This window comes from Electrophorus electricus, chromosome 17 (genome assembly GCF_041902795.1).
Source record: "Electrophorus electricus isolate QZ-2024a chromosome 17, ASM4190279v1, whole genome shotgun sequence".
Taxonomy (NCBI): Eukaryota; Metazoa; Chordata; class Actinopteri; order Gymnotiformes; family Gymnotidae; genus Electrophorus; species Electrophorus electricus.
The window spans coordinates 4,103,990-4,129,454 of record NC_137513.1 but is presented as its reverse complement, the minus strand read 5'-3'; the positions used below and the strand labels follow the sequence as shown (position 1 = coordinate 4,129,454).

The 25,465-nt window shown below is 44.4% G+C and overlaps 1 protein-coding gene across 7 annotated transcripts in view; it reads left to right on the top strand.

Annotated features, from left to right (window-relative positions):
- Nucleotides 1–324: 324 nt before the first annotated feature.
- The window catches only part of plekhg2 (pleckstrin homology domain containing, family G (with RhoGef domain) member 2), a 30,151-nt gene continuing 5,010 nt past the window's right edge, over nt 325–25,465 (top strand). The window contains exons 1-8 of one of the 7 annotated variants that reach the window (XM_081700182.1): nt 325–414; nt 661–1,011; nt 8,083–8,160; nt 11,751–12,154; nt 17,740–17,840; nt 22,740–22,806; nt 24,380–24,426; nt 25,225–25,375. In XM_081700182.1, coding sequence (XP_081556308.1) covers nt 8,112–8,160; nt 11,751–12,154; nt 17,740–17,840; nt 22,740–22,806; nt 24,380–24,426; nt 25,225–25,375 — 819 coding nt within the window. In that variant the 5' untranslated portion in view covers nt 325–414; nt 661–1,011; nt 8,083–8,111. The other 6 variants (XM_081700183.1, XM_081700188.1, XM_081700184.1 and 3 more) reach the window with 6 other exon arrangements.

The following is a 25,465-nucleotide window of genomic DNA, read 5'->3' as shown; positions in this document are numbered from 1 at the left end:
ACTTTTGACACTGGTCGTTACATAGCCTAAATGTTTTTGTAAGTGAAAACCATTTAGCTATATCTGAAAACATAGTTTATGTCTTTTCAGGCTGATTTGATAGGTGATTAAAAAAGCGCAAAGCACATTCTTAGGTAAATAGCCACTGCGTACTGAGGCACTCGGTTATCTACGATAACTACTTTCATTAGTCATAATAACAGTTGAGTTATTCCCAGAGTTGTTTCACTCCCAAGAGCAAATTACAAGCAGGAGCAAAGGAGTTAACTCGTTCAGGAAGTTAAAGGAGTCCGAAGCTACAGGGGACACGCCAATATTTTCTCTCTCCAGTTCTGGTCGCCGTTTACCTTAAGGCGCATGTCACAGAATTGACTGGGTAGCTCTGCATTCATTTACATTGGTCCAGATGTGCCTGTAAGTATTGTTTTTTTTAACTCAGAATTTGTGTCTTGAAAATTCACAAATAACTCGTTATAAGAACAAATTAATACGACCGGGTGAAACGATGAATGAAGAACAAAACATATTCAGCCTGTTTTTTTTGTTTGTTTTTTATTTTCCAATTATTGATTAATACTCCGTAGGTTTTTGGGGAAAAAACCCCGAACTGTTAGCAAATGTTCATCCTCATTTTATTCATAAGGAACTTTTCTCCTTCAGTGAACGTTTGAGTGACGTGTGACCGTTAGTCGTATATGGTCATTCAGTCATTCGAGAACAGTAATCCGAAGCGAACGATACCTCATAGCACGACCTTAAAGACGATCATTAGGAGTTGAAGACAGTGGAATATCGGCAGTAATTCAGGACGTTCATGTACGTGGGACAAAACGCCCACAACACATTCTTCTCAGCGCAGATGTAACGCACAGATATTCACCAATGCGCACTAGCTGGAGAAATTATTTAAACGACGGACGAAGCAAACCTTTTTAAGCAAGGGAGATATCACGATTGGAAAGAGACTGACTTCTGCACCTTTTGATGACTCCAGTTCGCACACCTGTGAAGGTAGGTGAGAACTTTAACATTAACTTAGACTAGGGCCATTTAAATGAAGCTGACAAATACTTAACAAAAAAACAACATATCCATGGTCCGTGAATAAGTGTCATCCTCATCACTTTAGTTAGTCATCTTTTCATCTCCTGGTTGTTAACTCTGCTGAAGAGCGAAAAGGAAACCCGAGAACAAGCTTAAAGAGAAAGGTAAACTGTTACGCATTCTTACCTCTCTTACCGCTATTAATAAGAGTTGTACTTATATTAAGCGAATAAATCTCGTTGCATTGTATACACAGTGTATCCTGTCATCGGTAAAGCAGTTCATTTGACTATTTTGCAGCAGATGGATAAATTCAAATGATCTCCCTAGACGCCATCTTATGTGATACATTAACCGGCGTGCTGAGCGTATATTGTTCACTATTATGGTATCCAGAAGTGAAATGAAGTATATCCTGTGCATGCATTCCACTGTTTATGCCACATCACATTCTTCTCCGATCTGATTTATTACCACAGACTTATAGCTCACAGTGCTGTAAAACATTTCACTCCAGAGTTGTGGAAAACTGGGCATCAGATCCGCTGTTAGACAAATGAAAAGCGTGCGCCGAGTCCTGTCCGTCTCTCCAGCTCCTCGGACCATCGCCCCCCCCCCCCCCTCCCCGAGCGCTAAACCAACATTATTTTCTTTAGCAACTGGAATTCCGACTATTCAGGATGGACAAATAAAACATCGCAATGGGTCCCGTCTGGTCTCCATTCAGCCGCCCATTACTCCAGGCTGAAATGTGTTGTTTTATTAGCTGTCATGCCAGGGATGTCATGCATTATAGCCTGAAGTCTGCAAACGCCACAGGCCTGTGATTTAATCCGCTCTGAGAAATTCTGAACAAATATGAAATAATTAATCTGACTAGACCATTTTTCACAACTAGACAAAAGTAAGATTCTTATCCATAGTTCCATTACAATGTCATAGTTGGTGTTTATCTACCTGTGCTATACCTTAGATACATACCCTGTAGATTTTATATGTGGCGAGACAGTCAAGTGCTGCTTGTTGGATGGGCAGCCAGGCTGCAGTTTATTTTAATGTTGAAACATACCGTGGAACCTGCTGGACACATGTATGTAGACCTTGGCAGGAACATGATAGTCCCAGATTCTAGTCTGGTGAGCCTGCTAATATCCCCGTCCTAGCAAAACATTGCGCCTGATCTTTGCAAACATGGAATCATTCCCCTTTAAGATTCTGTTTTTTTCCAAGCGACAACTAGTCTTTTGAAAACTGATGCGTATCACAGGAAAAAAAAAATCCCTGTCCTAAATCTCAGCCTAGGGAGTCTTTGGGAAGGGTATTGTTTAGCCATTGAGTGTTGATGGCAGAGAAGAATGGGGCTCAGAATTGCCTGTGCATTCTGACCTGAGAGACAGGAAGTTTGGCAACCCCCCTTGGGTGTCTGGAGTGTGGAATTTGAAGGTTCCATGCTAGGATCCATGTTTGCTTTGAGAACTGGCATCCCATCCACCTCTGCCATCTGAGGGCTCCTGGGCTTTGTTCCCATTCAGGAGAGTGCTCCCATCTCTTGAGCAGGAAGAGGGCAATAGGTCTAATTCCAGATGCCTTTGCTGAGTCCCAGATAGAGAAACATGGCTCGAGCAACTTCCTAAGTCCCTGCACTGGGTACATTGGCATCAGCACTGAATATATGCATCTGTACTGCTGCCCACAACACACAAGTCAGGAAGGTGATTAGGTTCTACAATGTGAAATGAGTCCAGACTTTGAGAATGCTGAGGATGTGTGTCCTAAATGTATACAGGCTTGTAATGTGCAGGGGCTGAACAGGCACCACCAAACAGCAGGAAGGTGATATTGAAACAACAGCTTGACTGTTTCCAAAAGAACCATGCTTATTTATTTGTGAATTATTTACAAATTTGGCAGTACCTGGAGCAAGATGTGGTCTTTTGGAAAGCTATTTTAGAAAAAGCTAAACAATCTTCACATACAAATGTTAGAAAATGACTGTAATTTCACCCTGAAGTCCTTTTTTGTTTACTGCAGTTGAAGTATGCAAATCCCACCCCCTTGCACCGTTCGGGCAAGGTTTGATTTGTAAACACCCCACTATGGCTTTCTGTCTGTGGACGTCAAGTTTTACATTGCCCCATAAACTACAGCTACTCGATATTCCCCATGTCCTGTTCCAGATGAAAACAAACAGATCAGTGATGTGTGCTTCTGGCATGGGTCCAAGTGAGTGTTTTGACAGAGACAGTTTAATGCAACCACAGACAGACAGCTTCCTGTCTCCCTTTGACCTTTGTACGTCCTTCAGCCTTGACCCCGAGCTCATTCCCCCGCCAGCCGGGAGCCTCACTTTCACGCTCAGTTCTGTCCCACGGCGCCCCAGCCGAACCCGCGGCACGTTAGCGGCCTGCGGAGGAGAGAGGAGTTGGCCCAGCTTGAAAGGTGGCTCAGACTGTGGTTTTGGAAGGAAGTGACGGTTGGAGGGACAGCCATCATTTACTTACTCACTCACCTGGCTGGGTTTGTGTCTCTGCAAACGCAACTGTACGAAAAGCGACTGATCACGAGTGTCCGTGCCTGCTGACTAAAAAAAAACAACCACACTCCGTCTTCCATGAGTCATCCTCGGCTACCCCCCGCCCTGTTCTCACTCTGACACACTCACAACTGCCCTGCAGTGCCCTGTTATGTCAGGATTCAAATCTCAGCCATCTGGCTGCTCTGGGCTCCTTCCTGCAACCTTTCCTCCAAGTGCTTCTTGCCTTTACATTGTCAGAGTCATCCATTCTACCTTTCCTATCCTGTTCAGTACTTTCTTTTCCTTTCATCCCTTTATCACAGCTTCTCAATCACTCGCCTTTTGTAGCTGTGTCTTCCTGGGCTCCAGTCACTGTGCATGATAGAGTGTTTCCTTTTGTTTTTTTTATTGGTCCTGAACTTCCAGTGAAGTACCGCCCATCCATGATGGACTGATCAAAGTGTATTCTACTCAGGCTCCTTTCACTGCACATACAGATACTCACTCTGGTTCACTCTGATCTCTGAGTTGGTGTGCAGCTCACCAGCTATAATTAGTCACATGCCGAGAGACAAAGGGAATTTCCCTGGTAAAAGATCCCGCCATCCCCAACTTTTCTTTAAAAAGTTCCATTCTTTTGTACAGCTGATGACATATTTATAGCGCCTGGGGAGAGTTTGGATATTGCAGCTTTCCTAGTCAGACTGCTTGGTCTCCTCACCTCAGGCCCTCCGGTGTAGTGGCCGCTGCTGCATCAGATTACGTTCTGTCACGGATGAGTGTGGCATGAGTAAATGCCTCCCCCTTGGACTTGTCCCCCAGAGCCTCTTATCATCAGGAGGATGACTTCCCTATCTTACCTTGGGTTGTCAAAAAATGCCCCACAATTCTTTCCACAATGGCCAATTAAACCCCCCCCCCCCCCCCATATGTACCTCATGTTGATTTTATTTTTTACATTTAACAGATTAACAGTTTACTGGTGCATGTGTTTTCACTCGTGAGTGGCTCACCGTGACATGCCACAAAGTGTGGTCCAAAGTCTTGCGTCTGCGACGGCAAGTTTAGGATGTGCTGAGTGTGAGAAATATGCATATCTCATCAATTCATGAAGTGTTCAGCAGATGTTCGTCTCATACACGTCTCAGTTTGCTTGGAGACGGAGCATGTTTTTGTGCACAGAGCTCATCTGTCATACACATGAGGAGATAACATTCTGGGTGGAGAGGATGACATGGAGGAGCTAACTGCACCAGACACTTTAGCTGCGGTAGGTGTGTTCTCTGGTAATAAGTGCGTTAAATGACATAGCCCACATCTGTTGCAAGTTAGGGTCAGTATTAGCAAGAAAAAACATTATTTACAAGTCAGGATATTAATGTTGAAAAGTTTCCTTCGACCATTTAACACAGTATGACATCTTATCTAGAACAAGATTAAGATCAGGTATTCTGTAATGGACCAGAGTGTGTGAAGCCTACCAAGCAAACTTTACAGATTCTCTCCATGACTGGTGTTTGATGGTCTCCACAGCTGGTGTTCGAGGTGGACCATGCCAAGTGGCCTCGAGAGCTTACGTCCCAAACCCCTGCCCCACCCTTCCCCGCCAAGCCCCACCCCAAAACGCTCTGCCCTGCCCTGCCCCGCCCTGCCCCGCCCTGCTCACTCTAGGGGACTTCATGCCCCTGCCTCTTTGGGTGGATGTAGGTGTCCATTCCAATGAAGCAGTTTTCCATTGTTGTCGCCCATGACACAAAAGAGGCCTTTACTGTTGGACAGAATAAGGAGGAGGCTGAAGAGTCTGATGATGTGGAACAATGAATGATGGTGTGTGTGTCTGTTTGTGTGTGTGTGTGTGTGTGTGTGTGTTAGGGCGGGGGGTTGTGAGGATGGGGGATAGAGCTTAATGGGAAATGTGAAGGTCAAATTGAAAAGGAACAATGATGCTGCCCGCTCTGTGTGCGACTGGACAATGGTGGAGCCAGGCTGGTGCTTTGCCCCGCCACACTGGTCTTCTGCTGTGGCTTCACTGTTTAGTTTATGTTCGGGAACATCGTTGGTGGCTTCCCCACTGGAGATCAGGCAGAGCTGGCTGAACATCAAAGTATAATCATGTTCTTTACACACACACACATGCACACACACACACACACACACACAAAGGGACAATGCTTGCAGTGTGAAGCTGGTGTGTATGTGAGTGTGAGAATGTGTGAGGGGGGAGTCTGCACTCAGATGTACTGAACACATACCGCTGTTTACAGTAGCACTCTAGAAAGCTCATGGCAGTGTAAATTCATATTCTGGTAATGGCTCACAGATTTTCATCACAAGCAGTGTGTTTTAATATTCTTTTCATTCTTTAGTAAAACCACAAGCTACCATGTACCAAATTGCATCATTTTGCTGGCTACATTGTAATGACATCACAGTTAGATTACTGTACAGTATGTGTGCTGTCTCCATACTGGATGACATTCTGTATGACAATGTCAGGAGACAGCTGTACCATATTAGGCTGAGCTGTATGCACTCAGTTATTCTTAAGATAAACAAAACAGAGGTCCCTCTCATGCACAGGATTTTTAACCTGGAGTTGTTCTGTACCTCCTCCACACACACAAGGAAAAAACCCTGCTTTCCCCTCCAAACTCTCTCTCTCTCTCTCTCTCTCTCTCTCTCTCTCTCTCTCTCTCTCTCTCTCTCTCTCTCATCCACACACACATCCACACACCCACACTCATACCTACACACACACACACACACACACACACACACACACACACACACACACACACACACACACGCACACCCACACACACATACACACCCTCTCACACAGCTGTGCTCTTGCATAGCAGGCTTCTATCAGCAGGTCTGTTCTCTCTCTCTCACTCTGCCGGGGTGAGGAGCAGGGCTGGGGGGGTGGGGGTGGATGCACCTGGGAGCCTGGGAGCCCTAAAATTACAGGGTGGGAAAAGGGCCTCCCCTGGAGCATTTTTCATCATGACACTGTTTTGCTTGTGGAGCATGCTGGGCTGCTCTGAGCTTGCACCTCAACATTGAGGCTGGCTGCTCTACATTAAGAGAGACAATGTGGTGTTAGTCTTACAGTAACCACTGGGTCAACTGACCAGATGTTGGCCCATTTTCATTTGGCCTCAAAATACCCCCCAACCAACCCCTTCCCCCCCATTATCCACTATTAGAAAGTCCAGAGGGGGAAGCACAGTTAATTCTTACCACAATTACATTTCTGGAATTTGGCAAACAAGCTCTGGAGCCAAAGAAGTATCCATGAGGCTTAACCACACTGTCTCACAGTAGGCTGAAGCCTTCATGGTCGCAGTTACAGGAAACGAGATGCCTTTTAATGAGGCAACACTGAAATGGCTCTGTACAAGGAATAGGGGATTGTGGTGAGAAACGCTTCGAGAGACAGTCAGTGGCATCACGCCAGTCTCATTTTTAATTTGTTCGGGTTGCGAGAAAGCCAAAACAGATCATTCCGCTTGGCCCAACAGGCTTAGCTGCAGTGAAAGCATGAAGGCGAACAGAAGTGCCTCGCAAGCTGGAGTCTTACATCCACACCCGTGCGTCTCTCCTGGGTGTACAGGACATGAGCTAGTCCACAGCTCCTCACTGACACTCATAAATCAAAGATGAGTTACGGGGGAGCGGCCTGAGAGTTTCAACTGAGTCACCGTGAAGTGGAATCCCCCTGCTGCTGACGTTCTCTGGGAGGCACAGGTGGAACAGAAGATGAGGCTAGCTGTCATGGGGGGGACAGATTCTATTGTAACACCACAAACCAAGTCCAGCCCCTTGTAGTGGATTTCTTTTTGTTGATGTGCCGGTGCCTATCGTGCTGACAGGACACATGCAAAACACACTGCTCAGGCAAAATAAGAGCACATTCTTGTGTCCAGGCCAACAATTACATATGTTCAGCTTTCTCCTGTTTTAAGGGCCAGACAGAGAGATAATAAAGCCTCTACAAGGCTATAACCTCTTCTCCTCTTCCTCAAACAACTTGGCTTTCAGTTCTTAAATTGCTTCTGCCCAGAACACTTTTTCATCTCTCCACAGTGCTCTTTGCCCAAAGTTCTCCTCTGCTAGGCTAGGGAAAGCAATGGAAGGCAGGCTTGGCGCTAGATTAGTTTTGTCTAAAATCAAAGGAGTGATTGCAGAATAAGATTGTGCCACGTTGACGTGTTAGGCTGCTCTTTGTTTCGTTTAGTTTTGATGGTCATGGAATGGCTGTCAGTTCTGCTCCATTTGCGAGCACTTGTATGCCCCTGCACACCTGTGTGTTGACAGCTTCACTGCTGAGAGTCCATCCGCTTCACTGCTGAGAGGGGAACTTTTCTTTCTGCACAGACTGTTTCACAAAAACAACAACTCTAAAATCATTTTTAAACCTTACTTTTTTCCTATATAGTCAGATTGCGGTAGAGTCAGATTCTATTTTAATGGGGTGGAATGAAGGTACCTAATTCTAAAGGAATGTCCATCTTTTGCAGGTTTCTACTTCCTGTGCCATAATCACACCATGCCGGAGGGGGCCAGCCGGGACCATCAGAAGAAGCTCAGCAACCAAGGTCAGCTATCAGGGGCTGCGGGCTCCAAAACACCACAGAAACCATCATCCCCAGGGTTCATGCAAACAGCGCACTTAATTCAAGGGTTGAACGATAGAAAAAACACATTTAATGATGTTTAAATTGCTTTACACTGCAGAGGATTCCCAGTGGAAGTTCACACAGCGATTGATCAGTATGCTCATATCTGCAAATAAAAGAATGTGTGAAATAAGAAATCTATATCTCCCTTCAGAGCCGAGCATGCTCATTAGAAATGAAATAATTACATTTGTGAGGTTTTACACTAAATACGGAGCCTTGACATGCATATGAGCACTGTTGTTAATTTTAGTTTCAGTTTGTCATGCTTTGCAAAGAATACTTGCTTACATTATCATGGGAAGCAATCTGAAAAATGTTCGGGAAGCTCTGACAATTGGTTGGTTGGTCACCTCTTGTTATGGGCTTAGTTAACAAGATGTGGGGAAGCGCCTTTGATTCAATTAGTAATGCTATAGGTGTGAAGATATTCCCCCTAAACATGTAACCTCCCCAGTCTAATCTGTTTGGATGGATCTGCACACTTTGTGCGTCGCCTACAGACTGCTGACATGAAAATTGTACAGTTGCTTCCCATTAGCCTCTTTATGTAAAGTACCATAAACGTCTATTGGCAGAACCCAACTGTGAACCCACAATTAATTTCTTAAATTTGTTTACTGGAAAGTAACTGGTTTTATTTCTGCACTGGTGGTTTAGAAGACATGGCCACAACTTGAAACACATCATTCTGCCCCAGGACATTCTTTTACAGTGCTTTTTCAGAATTGCAAGTTTCCAATATGATAATATTGTTAATGGACTCTGAAACCACATATCTAATGACCCGTAATAGGTTATTTCTTGATCTCAGTGAAAAGAATACATTAACTATATTGTATTGATCATATCTCAGTGTTTAGATCAACATCCTTTTTGTTAGTGCATATTTGGCTGGTGAAGTGCACTGAATGCTTTTAGTAGAAAACAGTACCTGGGTTGACCACATCCTCACAGGCAGGTGCGGCTCTACATCTGTGCATTGTGTGATCAGAGGAAGTAGAACCTTATGGGTCTTGGCACACCGTTATAAAGAGAAAACAACAGTAGGTGCTTCAGTAGGTGTTGACTGTTAAACTCATCCTCACTTTATGTCCTTTCTTAGTCCTACTGTAGTACAAATAGCAAATTTGTAAATACTTGGCTTTTAGTTAGATCCTGAATGTGTCTTTTTATCAAGCTGTCCTTAAAAGAAATTTTCACTAAAGGAAACTGCTGACACGACTTTCTTAACTGTAAAAATGCAGGTGGATATTTTAATATTTTTAATTTTTTAAATCTTTGTCAGCTCAGTAGTCATTGTTTTGGGAAGCATACAGCTTTTGTAAAATGTTTATTTCTGGTTTTGCAAGGCTGCACACTAGCATGCGTTAAGGCAGGAAGAAAGGGTGTGGAAGAGAAAAGAGCCTCTCTTTCTATTTCAGTCATCTCAGATAAACCATTTCCACTGCAGCAGGGCTGCGGAAGGCATGCCTATTGGTAACACGGGTGTTTTTCACTATTGGCAGAAGGGAAATAATCCATTTTAATTGGGAGGTTTGCTTACGATGCTTAGTTGCTGAGCAGTCTTCCTTTTTAACCGGTTTGTAGTTCAGCAATATTCAGGACTCAGCTATCAGTTAACTGGATGTAATGGGCCTCTGTTGGAATTGAACTCTGTGAGTCTGCATGGTGATTTAGCCCACTACAGTTCAGGTAGGTACTTCTGCCTGGGTTAGCTTTGGGTTCTTTTGGAAATGGATGTATAACACCAGAAAGCAGGTCAAATATATAATTACTGCCCTTCTCTGAGGTGGCTAGATTTGGGATGGCTGGTGTAAGTGTAGGAAACATTCATTTATGAGGCTTCAGATTGCTCTAAATTTTGCTCATGGCCCTACTGTCCTGTGCTTGGTTGAAACTGTCTGAAAAGTAGATCTATGGTCATATATAATAAAAGTAGTTTAGGTAGTCGTATGTTTTGAAGTAGTTTTTGGTCATTTAAGGAGAACATTATGAACATGCAGCTGATATGAATTATGGCATTCAGTAATATGAGTTTTCATGTTACATTATTTTGAAAGAAGCCTATATCATTAAGACAAGAATATTTATAACATGGGAATTCTTGGATTCGATCCAGCATCTAATTTCAGTACTTTTCAACAAATTTATGATTATAGTGATGAAATGCAGTTTCCATCTCATGATACGGAGTTATGAAAGAAGGAAAATCCCTTTTGCTCTCTTTTTAGAGTAGCAATGATGAATTCTTACAGAAGTTGCTTGAACAATATCTGAAGCATATCAAACCTTTTTTATGGCATGCCTGAATATTCCTTTAGAGCGTAAAATGTTTGTCTGTATTCCAGAGGATGCATTAGGTTTACACCGTCACGCTTAGTGCATTTTCCTTGACTCCCGTGGGTTTAACCTCGGCTTTGAAGCAAGCCAAGTTTAATCCTGCTCGCTTTTTTCCTCGACACAGCTGAAAGTGAGGTTGAGCTGAGCTGATAAGAATCGGAGCAGTATGGCAATCACTGATCTGTGCTTTCTCTTTCTTCTTTTTCTCCCTTCTTTTCATCTTTTCATGTGAGGCTGCCACCATATCACTGTTGACCTTGGGAAACAGCCAGCGAAATATAAACAGTTGCTTCCAAGCGCTTTACAAGGGCGCTTAAATCAAGTTCGGACAATTGATATTGCCGAAGTGCTTTCAATGCTTCGGAGCAAGGAGGGTGTGTGTGTGTGTGTGTGTGTGGTGGTGGTGGTGGTGGGGGGGTTGTTTGTGAGTGGTCCAGGTAATGGACAGAGGGAGTACTTGGTGTGTGTGAGGCAGACTTGGCCAGTGGGTGGGTGTGCCGTGTAACAGTTGAGTGCACCGCCCTGTTATGTCAAAGGAAATGGGGGATTGTTCAGCTTTGCTGGCCACTGCCCTGTAAACGCACCCCCACTGCAGGAGCCATTGCCCTACATTCACTCTCTAAACAATAGCCATCTTTTGCTCGGTGGTGGTCTGTTTTCGCTCGTGCTGACGGCTTTGTTGACGCAGGTTTACAGAACCTATTCAGCTGGAGCACGCTTGTCTGCCTTAGATGCACAGGCTGACAGGAAGTGTTCTGTTTGAATGAGTCGTGTGTTTGCATGCTTGGTCATCCAAGAATCTGAGCACAGGAAGTTTGTATTTCCTGTCTTTTTAATGTGCACAATTTTTGCATTTCTGTGCAAATCTGCTCAGTTGATGGACTGACTCTGTGGGTTTCTGCTGTGAATAAGTGCATCATAATTTTATTCAGTCACACCTTTTTGAGGGTTTGCTATTTCCTGACAGTCAGCTAGAGGAAATGTTTATAAAGCATCATTGACAACTGTAGTGTATAATAAAGCTTTAGAAAAAAATAATAGCTATTCATTAGTCTTAAAAAAAACTTCCTTTCTCTTTATTTTATCCTCTCTCACTCTGTCTTTTTTTCTGTGGTTGGGTTTCTCTCTCTCTCTCTCTCTCTCTCTCTCTCTCTCCGGGCCTGCAGCTGCTAAGCGTCCCTCCTCTGTCTCCTCTCTGAGCGGGATTGTGAGTCGGATGGCCTCCTCAGGCGGTGCCTCACGCGGGAGCTGCACCTCCGTCAACACCGTGTGCTCCGATAGCGACCGGGGAGCCAGCCTCAGCTCGTCCGCCTCCTCCGCCTCGCTGCAAGACGCCCACTCCTCCTCTTCTTCCTCGCTTCCCTACAGCGCGGTGACCGCGGACCCTTCTCCCCAGCGCAACGGCTCCGACATCAGCCTGGACCTCACGCCGCTGTCCCTGCTGCCTGGGGTGGGCGCAGAACCCGGGGCCGCCACCCCTCTGCCAAAGCTCTCCCGCCTGGAGAGGGTTGAGCTGGAGATCGTTGAGACAGAGCAGGCCTACGTGAGGGACCTGAAGAGCATAGTGGAGGTAGGGTTTCGCTACAACGCCTCATTCACACCTTCATTCCTTTGGTGAATGCTTTGAAGTGCACCAATTATTCAGCTCATATCTAGCCACTTCTACAAAAACAGATGTCTTTGGTTGACTTTTATAAACACCCTATCCAAGCTGTCCATGCCTGGGGTGTTCCTATCAAGATAAAAAAATCCCAACCCAAACAAAGGCCTTTTTCTCTGCGCTACTGGTATCATTTTTACATCAGATATAATAATATGAGCCATGCAGTTGATAGAGAGGCATAGCTGCCCCCCCCCCACTCGCTAACTGCCCTCTCCCACCCCCAGGCCAACGGCCATCACTGTGACATTCTGTTGTGCCATCCATCACACTCTCAGGTGGAGCAGCAGAGGCCATGGCAGCAGATAAAAGCAACAGTATATTTAATCTGTCACTTCAAAAGCACGTCTGCACTGTTTCTCACCAGGGTCCACCAACCTGAGACAATGAGGAGGCTGTTGTTCGTATCTTTCACACACACGCACACACACACACACACACACACACACACACACACACACACACACACACACACACAGAAATCAGATGTCACTGAACAGTATAAGAGGTCCTTTGTAGGGACTCCCAGCATGTTTTCATATTCCATGAGTCGCTGACCTCCAAACCACTGACCTCTGTGGGTCATTGGGTCTCTGTACGGGCAAGCAAAATGTGCAGCTCACTCAATCTAAGAGCTTCACTTCATTTAGGATGATATTACAGTGATGGGGGCTCAGAGGCCCAGCCAGGTGGGCATGTCCTGTTTTAATGGTGAGGTCTTTTTTCAGCAGAGCCTAAACTGAAGAGCAAGACTTTTACACGAGCTTTTAAAATAGCAGAAATGTTACTCATGCTGACCATTACCAGGTTTCCGTCATGCAGACCAGGAGAGCAGTCTTGAGAGTAATGTGTGTGTGTGTGTGTGTGGGGGGGGGGGGGGTGCGCATGCGCAGACTGATCGAGGAATGCCCGAAATGTATCACATTTCCTTATTGCTGATGGGCCTTTTGAAGTCGACCTCTATAAGATCCAATAAAAAGAGAAGGCATACTGCCCAGTGGAGAGATGCTTTCAGATGGTCATAAAGTGGGTGCTGAAAGAGTGTGTACACTGTAGTTTTATCATCTTGAACCAAAATGGGCCATAGTTTGATGGATGGCGATTTCAGTGACAGAGTGCTGACTCTGTGATTTGCAGGAATGACGTCTGATTGCTGGCTGGGCTTCTAGTAAGTTACTACCGTCTGGTTTTGATTGAAAGCCCAGTGCACAATGCTGTCAGACGTGGTTGAATAAAGGATGAACTTTCCTGTGTGCAAATTTGTGTGCTTAATATGAGTATTTCGTTCATTAGTGAGTGAATTCATATTCCTCATGTGAGTGTGTGCATGTCTGTATGAGCATTGGGGAACATTTAGGAGAGCAGACTGAGTGAAGCCCCCCTTTCCTTTAAGCAGTATCCCAGCCAAATAGGACAGGAAATTTGGGGGTGGGTTTGTGGGGGGGGGTTGCTTGGCTGTAACCCCCATTCTGAGGCACATGTAGAGGGGGCCGGCTCACGAGAGAGGGACACACTTCTTCTCCTCCAAATGCTGACCTAGTTTCTCAGACAAAGGCTCAGAGAGTGCGTGCAACTCCCGCATTGTCGTTCCCTCCCTCTGCCTCGCGCTGCTTTTCTCTTTCCTTTGTCCACTTTCCTCTCAAAAATCCCCGCTTTGTAGCTTTTGTTTTTCCTCCTTTCTTATTCCCTTCTTTCCATTCTCTCTTTCTTTACTACTTATTCAATTTTTAAACTTGTTCTTCACTCTGTCTGGCTCGCGAGCGACCCTCCTGTGCACATTCACCATACTTCATCTCTCTCTTGCTCTCCCACGTCTGTCATAACTCCAGGGTCATTTGTCTGGTGTCTCTCCGTCTCGTCCTCTTGCCTTTCTCCTGACTCACCGTGATGTCCCGCTCTCGTCCCTGCCGGCTCCCGAGCAGGCCTCCATCAGGGGGAAAGTCTTCCTGGCTTGCAGGCGGACTGTAAATCTGTCTAATTACAGTGGCCAGCTTCGTCTCGCCTTCAGGAGGTGATGAATGCGCCAGGCCCCTTGTTTTCCATCTCCTTTTGCCCCACCTCGGTCTGTTTGCCTTCACTGACACCCCAGTGGCTCTGGAACCAGACACGGGGCAGGAGAGCCTGCCTGTTTTGGAGGAATGTAATGGAGAGACTGGGAGAGTGGAGAGAACCCCCACCCCTCCCAAGTCTCCACCATTCTGTCTGGAATGCTTGTTTGTTTGTAGCTATTTCTTGTAACCGTCTAGTCTGGGGCCTTTTTTAAGTTCATTTTATTTTTCCTGGTGGCCCATTTTTTTCTGCCAGTTGCGAAGCCCCTGTTTGCTCAGGGCAGATTGTATCAGGAGCCCTGGCACTTTACATTTTTCCAGTCCGTCACAGTTCGGAAGATTTGTCAGAGGGGTGCAGAGTTATCAGATGACGTTTGTTTACACTAAAATCTGCTCAATTAGGGGTTAATGAGGCTAAACAGACAATGATAAAGTTCTGAGGGCTACTACTGATTAGCAGTGTCAGCCAAACTAAAGTATTGCATGGGAGTAGACTAACTGTTCTCCATTCTAATAGATGATTGCCATTTTACCCATTTAACAGACATTCCAAAAATGAGAAACATTTAAAACATTAAATATTATTCTTTATCTGGATAACAACAGTTATGTCTGAGACAGTAATAAAAATAAGACTAAGAATGTTTTAGATTTGATGGACAGGTTTGATGTTCAGGTTCACTTCTCCTCAGAGATCTTAACAGGGCCAGTAAGATCAGGATCGCTGGACCACATTTTCTTTCCTGCGAAGGAGTTCTATTTTCCAGCCCTTCTGTTACAGATATTGTAAATCCTTATCATTTCACCTGACCTGAGACATCTGGATTTAAGGATAGGTGTGTTTGTTTTACTTCTGTTTATTTATTTCCTTGCCCAGAGGATAACTTAAGACAACAAAACAACTATGCAAGCCTAGTTTTGCTGGACTGGCCATCCAGTTCACAGGATCTTTAATTTGTTTATTCATCTTCTAAACAGAGTTAATCCAATTCACAGACTTAATCCAAGCTCCTGTGAGGCAGGATCCTATCCCAGCAGCACACAGTACCAGAGAATCTGTTATTCAGTTGTCAATAATATTACAATTGCAATGTTTGGAAATCTACAAAATCTGATGGGTCTTCTGTGTCTTCCTTCTGAGAAAAATTCTTTGGTTTCAAGAGGCCTGTTCTCTTTCAAGATAATCTGCTGTCATAGAGTTTAAAAATATTAATCCACTTTGTAGTTTTACTATTTTCAGCTATAGACACAGCCAACAGTAAATGTTAAGAATGTAAATGTTGAATATTGTTTCATGTTTATACACATTTTAGCAATGTGAAGGTAATCACTCATATAAAATTATTCTAATCTTGCTTGAGAGAAAATAAGATAACTGTTGCCTGTTGACTTGCTAAAGGTGACTTTGTATTTTATTATCTCACAACGGGCCAACCAGAACACATTAAAATAATAATATTTACCACCAACATGTTAGTATGTTGACCTAAACCTACTCTAATCTAATCTAATCTAATCTAATCTAATCTAATCTGATCTAATCTGATCTAATCTGATCTAATCTGATCTAATCTGATCTGATCTAATCTCTAACAAAGCTACCAGCTAATGTGAATATAGTCATTGGATGTAATACAACCCTGTAACTACTTGCTTAATTATATGATTAGCGGAAGAACAATGATTACATCTCACAGACAACAAGCAGTTTACTGCTGTCTTCACTACTAACTACTTTGTATGTACCAGTAACTTAACTAGATATCTAGTTAGTTACTGCACAGGTGCAGCAAGATCCCTCGTACAAGACCCCTCGTACAGGACCCCTCATACAGGACCCCTCGTACAGGACCCCTCGTACAGGGGTGCATGAGTGAAAATGTTGGCTAGTTTGTGGGGAAAAAACAACAGAGACATATGTATCCCTGGTGTCACTGTTTGCAGTTTAAGAGAGCAACACTGAAATGTGCCTAAATAGATACCTTAAGCAAAGCACAGAGCATGCATTCATGGAAGTTAACAACATAACAGCCAATAGATCTACAAACACATTCCTGCTAATTCTCACATTCCTTAATTTAACTTAAGCTATTGCAGTAATATTTCAAACAATGACATGCATCCACATAGTAGCGTAGGTTTTTGGGGTGGAGGGTGGAGGGGGACACTGCTCGAAACACCCAATCTAACAGATTACATGAGTAGTGTGAGCAAGAATTATCCCCCAAAACTAAGCCTATGTATCCACATGAAGCAGTCCATCTCCAGCTAACATACCTCTTTGCTCTACAGCCATCTCACTGTGATGCTGTGCTCATTTGTGAAATAATGCAACAGATGCATGCGCATCCCCAGAATGTTCCTGGCACCGCTCACGCCTTGCTAGCTAGCTAATGTTGATGAGATTGAAGTGTGACTCACACATTTCAACAGTGGGACTGAGTGAATGAAAATACCTCTCCTAGGGAAGAGGTATGGTGGACAGGCAACAAGAGGCAACAAGAGGCTTTTCTTACACTACTCTTCCCTGCTGGGTAATATACTACCCTCTACCATAAAGAAAAGGCTGTATCATGGAACAGTTAGTAGATCAGTCAGTTGGAAGTTTATAGATGGCATTGAACACTTTAATTTCAACGCCTGTGTTTCTCATTAAGTCAATAAAGCAACTGGGTCATGGAAACATTATTAAAATTTAGCACAATGCTTTGAGAGGTGAAATGCACCCCCTCTAAATCTTTTGGCATTAAGTGTTAGCTCACAACACAGCGATGCTTTGCAAAAGCACAATTCCAGTTTCCAAATTCCAGTTTTTCCATCAGAGAAGACCTGATAGAATTCTATACCCCAGTGGCACATTCCATTGGTTGATTACCACATAGTCATCCTGCGGTGATGTCTTCTGATGCGTGTGCTTTCAGTGAGCTCACAGAGATGGTTAGCGACGAAAGAGAAGATCCATTTTCTCATGAGACTTGCTCATGCCTTTATGACCCAGGTCAGAGGCGTAAGAGTGCAGAGAAGGAAAATATAAACATTGTAAGAGGGAGGCCCTCTTACCACCACACTAATCGTATGCTTTTTTTGGGCTGCTCGGCTTGTTTACATGGATGATTTTAGCGGCTCAGGTTTTGCAGTGGAAATTAAATTATGGCGATGCTTAGTTTTGTCAGACCTTTGGAGGTGAAAGGGCCATCTTGCTTTGGAGGGATTATCTGTAACCATCCTGTTGTTTTTTCAGACAACAGACTACATGTACAACTGATTTATGCAAAATTGTTTATAATGGGAATATGATAACAAGAAACTAAATAAAGACAATAGCAGATGTAATGTCTAACAGTTGATGACCTTTTCTGCCAAAGTACATTAAACAGTTTTTCTACAGCTAATTTTTAAACTCTAGTTTCATATTAGTATTCTTCCTCTCTCTCTCGTCTGCCTTAGGACTATCTGGGGTGCATCATTGATTGTGGAGACCTGCCACTCAAACCCACAGAGGTCAGCATCCTTTTCTGCAACATAGAGGACATCTATGAGTTCAACAGGTGAGAGTTCCTAAGTTCAGCTTCATCCTCTGCTCTCCTCTCCTCTGTGTATGGCAGCCAGGTCTTTTTCAAAGATCATGTGTTTGGAGGTAACTGCCTGTGTGGCGGCACTATCTGTTTAATGTGCCTCAGACACAATGGCTGGCCCAGGTCCTGGACGATCCTTGAGAAGAGGACAGTGTCCAGGCTGCAGCCCGGAGGGGGAGTAGCTTATGTTTGATCTTTTCCAGCACACCCTTGCTCTTAGTCTCCATTACTACTACACTACATGGCCGTTTTCTGAATCCCAGGAATGACTTTTTTTCTTTTTTCTTTCTTTTTTTACAAGCACGGAGGAAAACACATGGTTTATCGTACCCTGAGTTCAAACAAGCAGCATGAAATGGTTTCTATGGGCCTTTTTTAATACAAAGGCCTTCCGTATTTTGTTGGGTATGATCTTCTCTGATTCCTTTACAATGGTTACAGATGATCAAACAGTGCTCAGTATGTATCTTCGTTGACTAAACAATTTTCCACACTCTTTTTTTTGGCCTTTTATTTTCGTCATCACTGGGAGTTGCTGAAGCCTCCGGCACAAAGGCTGTTTGTCAGCTGTTTTCTGGCACCAGTCCCCAATGATGACGTGAATTAGGCTGCAGTTGGGTGGATGAATTGGGGGGGCACGTGGAGCTCTCCCACTATGGGCTGTGTTTTCACCCTTCCTTCTCTGTGTTTTAACACTTACTTCTCTGTGCTCATGATGAGTTGGAGCCTCATTACAGGCCTTTGGGGGATATGGTTAAGCATCGAAATCCAACATGGCACCTCAGACCAGCCCTCATGAGAAATCCACTTTGCTGTGTGGAAACAGCAAACCTTACGAAAGTCTCGGGTGTCCTTAAGGCATCTTGTGTCGTAATGTCTGTAAAATGCTGAGAGTCAGAGCCAAGTTTTTGTTCTCTCCACAGGCACTTTGAGATTTTCCCTAAAATTCAATTTGCCTGTAATGAAAAGAATCAGTGTTAATTAGGCCATTCCGGTGCACAAATGTGGCCCACCATTTGCACTGATCTGATACTCATTCTTGTCCCTGATTGTGAAGCATATCGTTTAGAGGGGAAAACTGACCTCATTTTCCTCACTCTTCATACTTTTTCCCCCCTGCTCTTTTTTTTGTCTTATCCTGTTGTCTTAAAAGCCTATCATCTCATCTCTGTGGAATGTAGCCTTTTTTCAGCTCAGCGCTGTTGTGTCTATTTTCTTGGCACCAGCCGGCTCTCCAGCACGCACACAGATGTCATTTTACGCAGAGTCGAGACAGCCAAACTCTGAGGTAGAGGCTCTGAAGGAGCCACACAGCACAAAGGTGGGGTCAGGTGAGCCGTGCATCCTGGGGCGTCTGACAGGCTGTGCTCGAGTCATAGACAGCAGCCTGTAGCTCCACACCGTATGCTGGTGCTGGAAAGCTGGAGTACATTTTTAAATATAGCTATAGCAGATTGCATTCTCTGGATTTAGAGATCTTGCTTTGCTTCTCTGTGGTGAAAAGCTGTTTCTTTGTCCAATCATTTTATTATTTCCTGGCAGCAGTGCAGTGCTTGAACTTGCTTATAAGAGCAGGTGGTCTGTACAGCCAGTGACCGCGATGACAGTACTGGGTGCACAAATTCATACTTTTTCTAACTTGATTTTGCTTTTTCATATTTTACTTTCATGGGTTGTGGGGCTACTTGTCCACAGCTAATCTCTTCCATAGCCTGTTGATTTACAATCTACTGTACAGTCTACTGTATCTGTTATAACAGCTTTATGAGTTGACTGTATTTCCTATAGTTTCCAGAGAAGTGTCAAACTGGCAAACAATGATCTGATCAACTCTATGGAGTGCCATGCAATCTCTTTTGCCTAAAAACACTATAACATGATATAAAATCTATATAAGCTCTATAGTGGTAAAAATGCTTTTGGAAGTATATATCTAAGCATATTTATCTAAGTGATATTTATTAACTGTCCCTGTACCTAACTCTGTTCCTAACCTTAAATCAGTTAAAATACATGGTCTGGATGAGATGTAAATATGGCTAGTCACTACAGTCTCTTATGAATCATTCAGTAGGCTGGTTAGAAGCAATGTTTTGTGTGTGACTATGTACAGAAATATTTGGCCTACAAAGTCAGGCAGCTAGACGCAGACATGTGAAACATTTAACGATACCTTCAAAAGCATGTTCCTCCCCTGGAGCGGTGGGGGCTGGGGGTGGGGGGGTGGAGGGGTGGAGGGGTGGTGTTGGAGGGTCAGAGGGTAGCAGTTAGTGGAACCACCCAGACAGATTCCTCCACTAAGTGAGATCTAGACTCCTGTCTGACTCCCCGTGTACTTTCTTCTGGGGTTGTAACCTGTGGCTGAGCCATATTGTGCTGTATTGTCCATGTTGATCCTCTTAGGCTGACCTGCTTTACCAAGCAGGATGCATGATGAGGAAGGCCCTTTTCTTAAGCTAGTCATGGTGAAACTCTGCCAAACAAAGATCCTGTCTGCTGGAGCAACTAAGAGCTGGAGAACTGGTGTTGCTTAAAAAGCATCTGCACTACAAACCAATGGAGCCCAGCATCCCCTGGCCAGAGCCCTGTGAGGAGCACAAGGATTTATGGCTTTGCAGAATATACGAACACAGTGAACAGCGCTTAAATGCGTAAATCACATGCTCTCTTTATTGTCCTGCACGTACCATGCTAAGCACATTAGTAGATGAAAGGTGGGAAGGGATGAAAACAGCAAGATGACAGCTGCACAAGGGGAGGAATGGAATTAGGGGGCAAGCGAGTCTTTGGAACAATATGCGGGGAGCCTGAGGATGTGATGGAAGGTATGCAGGCATGGCAAGGTTAGGCATTTACAACCTCTTGCAGGTGACTCCCTTTCCTCGTCCTGATCATAAGTTCTGGCGAGGAACCTTCGTCATGACACTTCCTTGCTGTTTTGCCTGTTAGATTCTGCAGGTCACTTCCCTTCTACTGCACATGAATTCCAGAACAGCATATTTTTTGAGTCCTATGTGGCTTCTTTGCCACCATGATTTATTATACAGATTGGTTCATTAAACAATTCTGACACAATTAAAATAAGTGATCAGCATTTGGCCAAGTGGTTCCATTTATTAATGTTTTATTCAACCTCAAATATGTCTCTGTACACTGTTAAGAGCCTGTGTAAGTGCCCTGTGATTGAAAGCCTGAGAAAGTAATAGCATGGATATAAGCATAACTCAAATCTTTGGCTTGGATGGCCCTGCACTTTCCCGAGGCTTTGACTTTTAGCGCCAGAACCTCGGAAGACGTGCCAAGTCCTAATTGACTCCAACTTGGCTACCAAAGTGCAGACATGCAAGGAGATGTACGACCTATGATCACAAATGACGCACCTCACCCTTTGCCTTTAAGTATACCTTAACATCTTTGTTCTGTCATAATTGCACGCAAACAGACTGAATAAACAATAGTGTTCTATTGTACCTCTCCAATCCAAATGACCTCAGGCATCTCACACTTCAAACAGCACCTAGACGAGCCCTGTCCCTTGGTTTGTTTTGACGCAGAGAGCATGCATGATTTCCCCTCCACATTTGCCCCCTTGCCACAAAGGGCAGCTGCTAAATGAGCTCCGTCTCCAGGGTGGGAGGGGCCACTGGAGGATGGAGCTTTGCGGCTTTCCTCTAAACTTTTCCCCTCGGCCACATGAAGGCGTGACCAGAGTGTTTACAGAGCACCACTTTATTTTCTTTGAGACCATCAGGGAGGGCTTCCCCCAGTACTGACCATCATAGTGGCTTGAGGTCCCCTTGGTGATGATGGTTCAAAGTTTGCTAATGAACCGAATTGAAGCCCACTGTGGTGGGTTAAATTGTAGCCGACCTCTCGTCAGAACCTCAGGGGATAGGCCCAACATGCCGCGTGCCCTTCAGTTCACAGCATCATGAAGGAACGCGAAAGCAGTCATTCTTGGTTTGCAACATCTACCCCCTCCCACTCCACAAAGAAATCAAATCTACTCCACAGTGCTGCAAGAAAGCCCAGTTTCTTCTATTTCATGTCTGACTCGCAGCAGTGATTGTTTTACAAAAACCAGCTCCAACTCCCGGCACTGCTGTGCTCTGCTGCCACTGATGCTGGCCAAGATAATCCTAGCCTGCTGTTTCTGATTCATTCAGAGGCTGAAAGGAGAGCTTCTTTGCCTTCCCCTTGCTCGCTGCCATTTAAAAGATGTGAATCGTGTCCTTGAGGGTCTCGGGGAAAGCATTCTCTTATGTGTTGCGATAGCGCTGTAGACATTTTTGTTGAGGGGGAAAAATGGTGAGCTGACAGTACATGGTTACCAGCGAAAGCACGCACGGGTGATGCTCACATCCAGAAACATTTAGCGTTTGGGTTCAAGGGTCTCTAGTGTAGCCAGAAAGTGGGTTCAAGGTCTGCACGTAGAGCCATGGGGCTGAAGGCAAAGGGGGGAGGGGGTTGCTTTAAGCCAAAATAAGATGTTTTCCATCTGTATGCATTTAAGCGATAGTTTTGTTAAATGGACGGAGAAGAAACAAATGAACACAATGTGGAAACAGAGACAGGAATTGGAGTTTTTCTCTAGCCAGGAGCATCCTCTTGAAACACCAATCCCAGATGTCTTCATGGGAAGAGAATAACACTGCTCAAATGGAGACACATCCCAAATGCCAACTCAGAGAAGCAGGGTTCCTGTGCTCTGTGGCGCTATGCAGGTTTTAAACAGTCATCATTCACACGTACGCCATTCTGCTTAGTTGCAGCGATAGAAGTGTGTGAGAATGTTAGCGTGAGCAACAGCAGAATGATTTCTCACTGTGCATATCTCACTAAAGTCTGACTGAGCCCTCTTCTCTTCAACAGTGAGCTTTTGGAAGATCTGGAGCGCAGCCCTCATGCTGCAGCAATGGCAGAGTGCTTCCTGGAGAGGGTAAGTAAGAGTGAGCTCATGGATATTGAAATAAAATAGCAGTGCCAGGTCAGCTGTGTGCAAAACGTCATAAGGCAGCACTTAATGCTTTCCTTTTGTAGTCACAGTGAAGCCAAAAGGTTTATATTCCACTCTCACTTCTAAAGAAGACTGGGATTTAGGTAGAATAAAACTATTTCTGTTCTTTCCTGGAAATTGGGTTAGACTGTCCAAATTGTCTGAAAGAACACAACTTTTGTTAAACTGCTTTAGAAAACCACAAGCACATGTAAGGGGGCACATGCTGGGCCATATGACAGAGATATAGTGACACAAGCACCTAAGAGACACCACACTACCAAAGACAAATTGGCTTTGTGAATGAATCCCAAACATTTGAATGTTTGAATGTGACCTTTGAATGTCCTGTGTGTGTGTGAGCTGTGGCAGCTTGCCGACACTTTTGCTGACATACTCCACGCCACAATGACACAATAATGACCAGACCCATGCACCATGGGAACACAGAGAATGCCATCTTTGTTTGTCATGGGAGAGGAGTTGAATATGTCAGTGCTCTACTCTGCCATCATTTGGAAAATGGCTTGGAGGAGGAAATGAAACCTCTGTTAGGCAACCACTGTACGTCTCGTCGCTGTTGTGTCTGAGGTACCTCCCACTCTCCTGGACATGAGGCTTTCCTCATGTTCATTGGGGTCCTGTTTGAATCAATTTGGATCAGCAAAAGAAACAGAGTACAGTTGATTAAAATCATTACTGTCAGTTATTTTGGGTTTTAGCCTGTCTTGCCTCCTTGAACAGGCTAAACACATTTGAAGGACTTACTTGGCATGTTCTCAGGATCTCAGTGATAAAAGATCAAGCTCTCTGTGACTCACAAAAAAGCATGTTTTACTTCCAAAACAAAGATGTGCTTTTGGAGTGGACAATGGGATACAAATAAAGCACAAGGCTGATATGTTTACATGCTTGTATAGATGTGCTCCAGTGAGTGGAACTCTGTTTCTGCCAAGCAGCTGGCCATATCTGCCACTAGCCTTTTCAGTGCCAAAGATGTGGAACACCGTTGCAGGACCAGATGAAGGACATCATTTGATTATGTTGTTGTGGTGCAGCTCCCATGTCGGACATTGGAAAAACTTTGTGGTTGTGAGGCACTGTTGCAGTAATTTATGGCTCCATACCAGTAACTGAGGGTTTGAATCTCTGATGGATGACAAAAGCTGTGGTTGCAGGTCTTTTCCTTGCATGAATCAGTGCATTCTTGAGTTATGCTGCCCCAAGGTTGCTGCCAGTGGCTACCAAATCTCTAGTGTTGCACACAGACATTGTACCCATCTGAACAAGAGAAAACCTGCTGGATGCCCATACCATGATTTATTTCTGCTTGTTCTTTGTTCTGGGCTGACTTTGTTAAATCCTCATCCTCATAAGGGTTTTGAAATTTTGAAATTTGGCTTCACTCTGCCCTGGGTCTCAGGAGGCTATTTTATTTCTTTATATGTTGCTGCAATCATTTTTTTTTATAATAAACAAATTTCACTCATTCTTTATTTTTCCTCTTTTTGTTTAGAGTGAAAACTTTGAGATTTATACCACTTACTGCATGAACTATCCCAAGTAAGTAGATAACTTATGGATGTTTTCCAGTGTTTTTTTTCTATGATTCAGAGTATCACCTACATTCTGTTATTTTGCCAACTTATCTCTGCGATAGGATTTATACAGTAATTCACTACACTTTGACTTACTGCAGTTACTATGTCTTTGAGTTGAAATCATCACTAGCAGAAAGATTTATGTTCAAACATACTGTTCATTAGATCACTTAAAAATGTTTATTTGAATGTATGACTAATAGAATGTCATCATGTCAAATACTAAAATACTAATACTAATGTAGCAATAGGTCTGATTAGTATAGTAGCAGGTCTAATGGAAAAACCAGGCCTACAAGGGATTGCATGCATAGAGTGCTGACTAGTCAGTGTTACGTTTCAGCCCTTTCAGCTCGGTTCTCGTGGGCCAGCGGCACTACAACAGCAGATGTTCAGTCTGAGCTTCACGGCCACAGTCACACTTATTAGTGCACGCAGTGCTGCGCAGTTCTCCGCATGCTAGCATTGAAGTGCGAGCTCTAGCCACACTACCCTGCCATTCCTTTAGGACCAGCAGCCCTCCTCCCCCTGATGCAGTTAGCAGACAGCTCAGCGGCCATGCATGCAGGCGCCAAGGGTCTTTGTAAGTAGCTTTGGCTCGGCTTGAGGCCTTTTGCAGGGTCCTTTGGCTGAACGCATTACCGATGGGCTGGCGGTAAGACGGTGTGCCTGCCAGGCCGAGTTTCTGAACAGACGTGTCTCCCAGTGGACACCCCAAAGGAATGACCATCTGCCTCCCTCTCTCTTTCTCCACCACCAGCTCTGTGGCCGTCCTAAGGGACTGCATGAAAAATGACAGCCTGGTGCGCTTCTTCCAGGAGAGGCAGGCCACCCTCTGCCACTCGCTGCCCCTGGAGACCTACCTGCTGAAGCCTGTGCAGAGGATCATGAAGTACCACCTCCTGCTACAGGTTAGTCAGGCAAGACCCTGGCATTGTTCAGCAGGCGGCTCTGCCACACATGTTCACCTGGGCTGTGTTGGAGCTGAGTGTGCTTTTTTG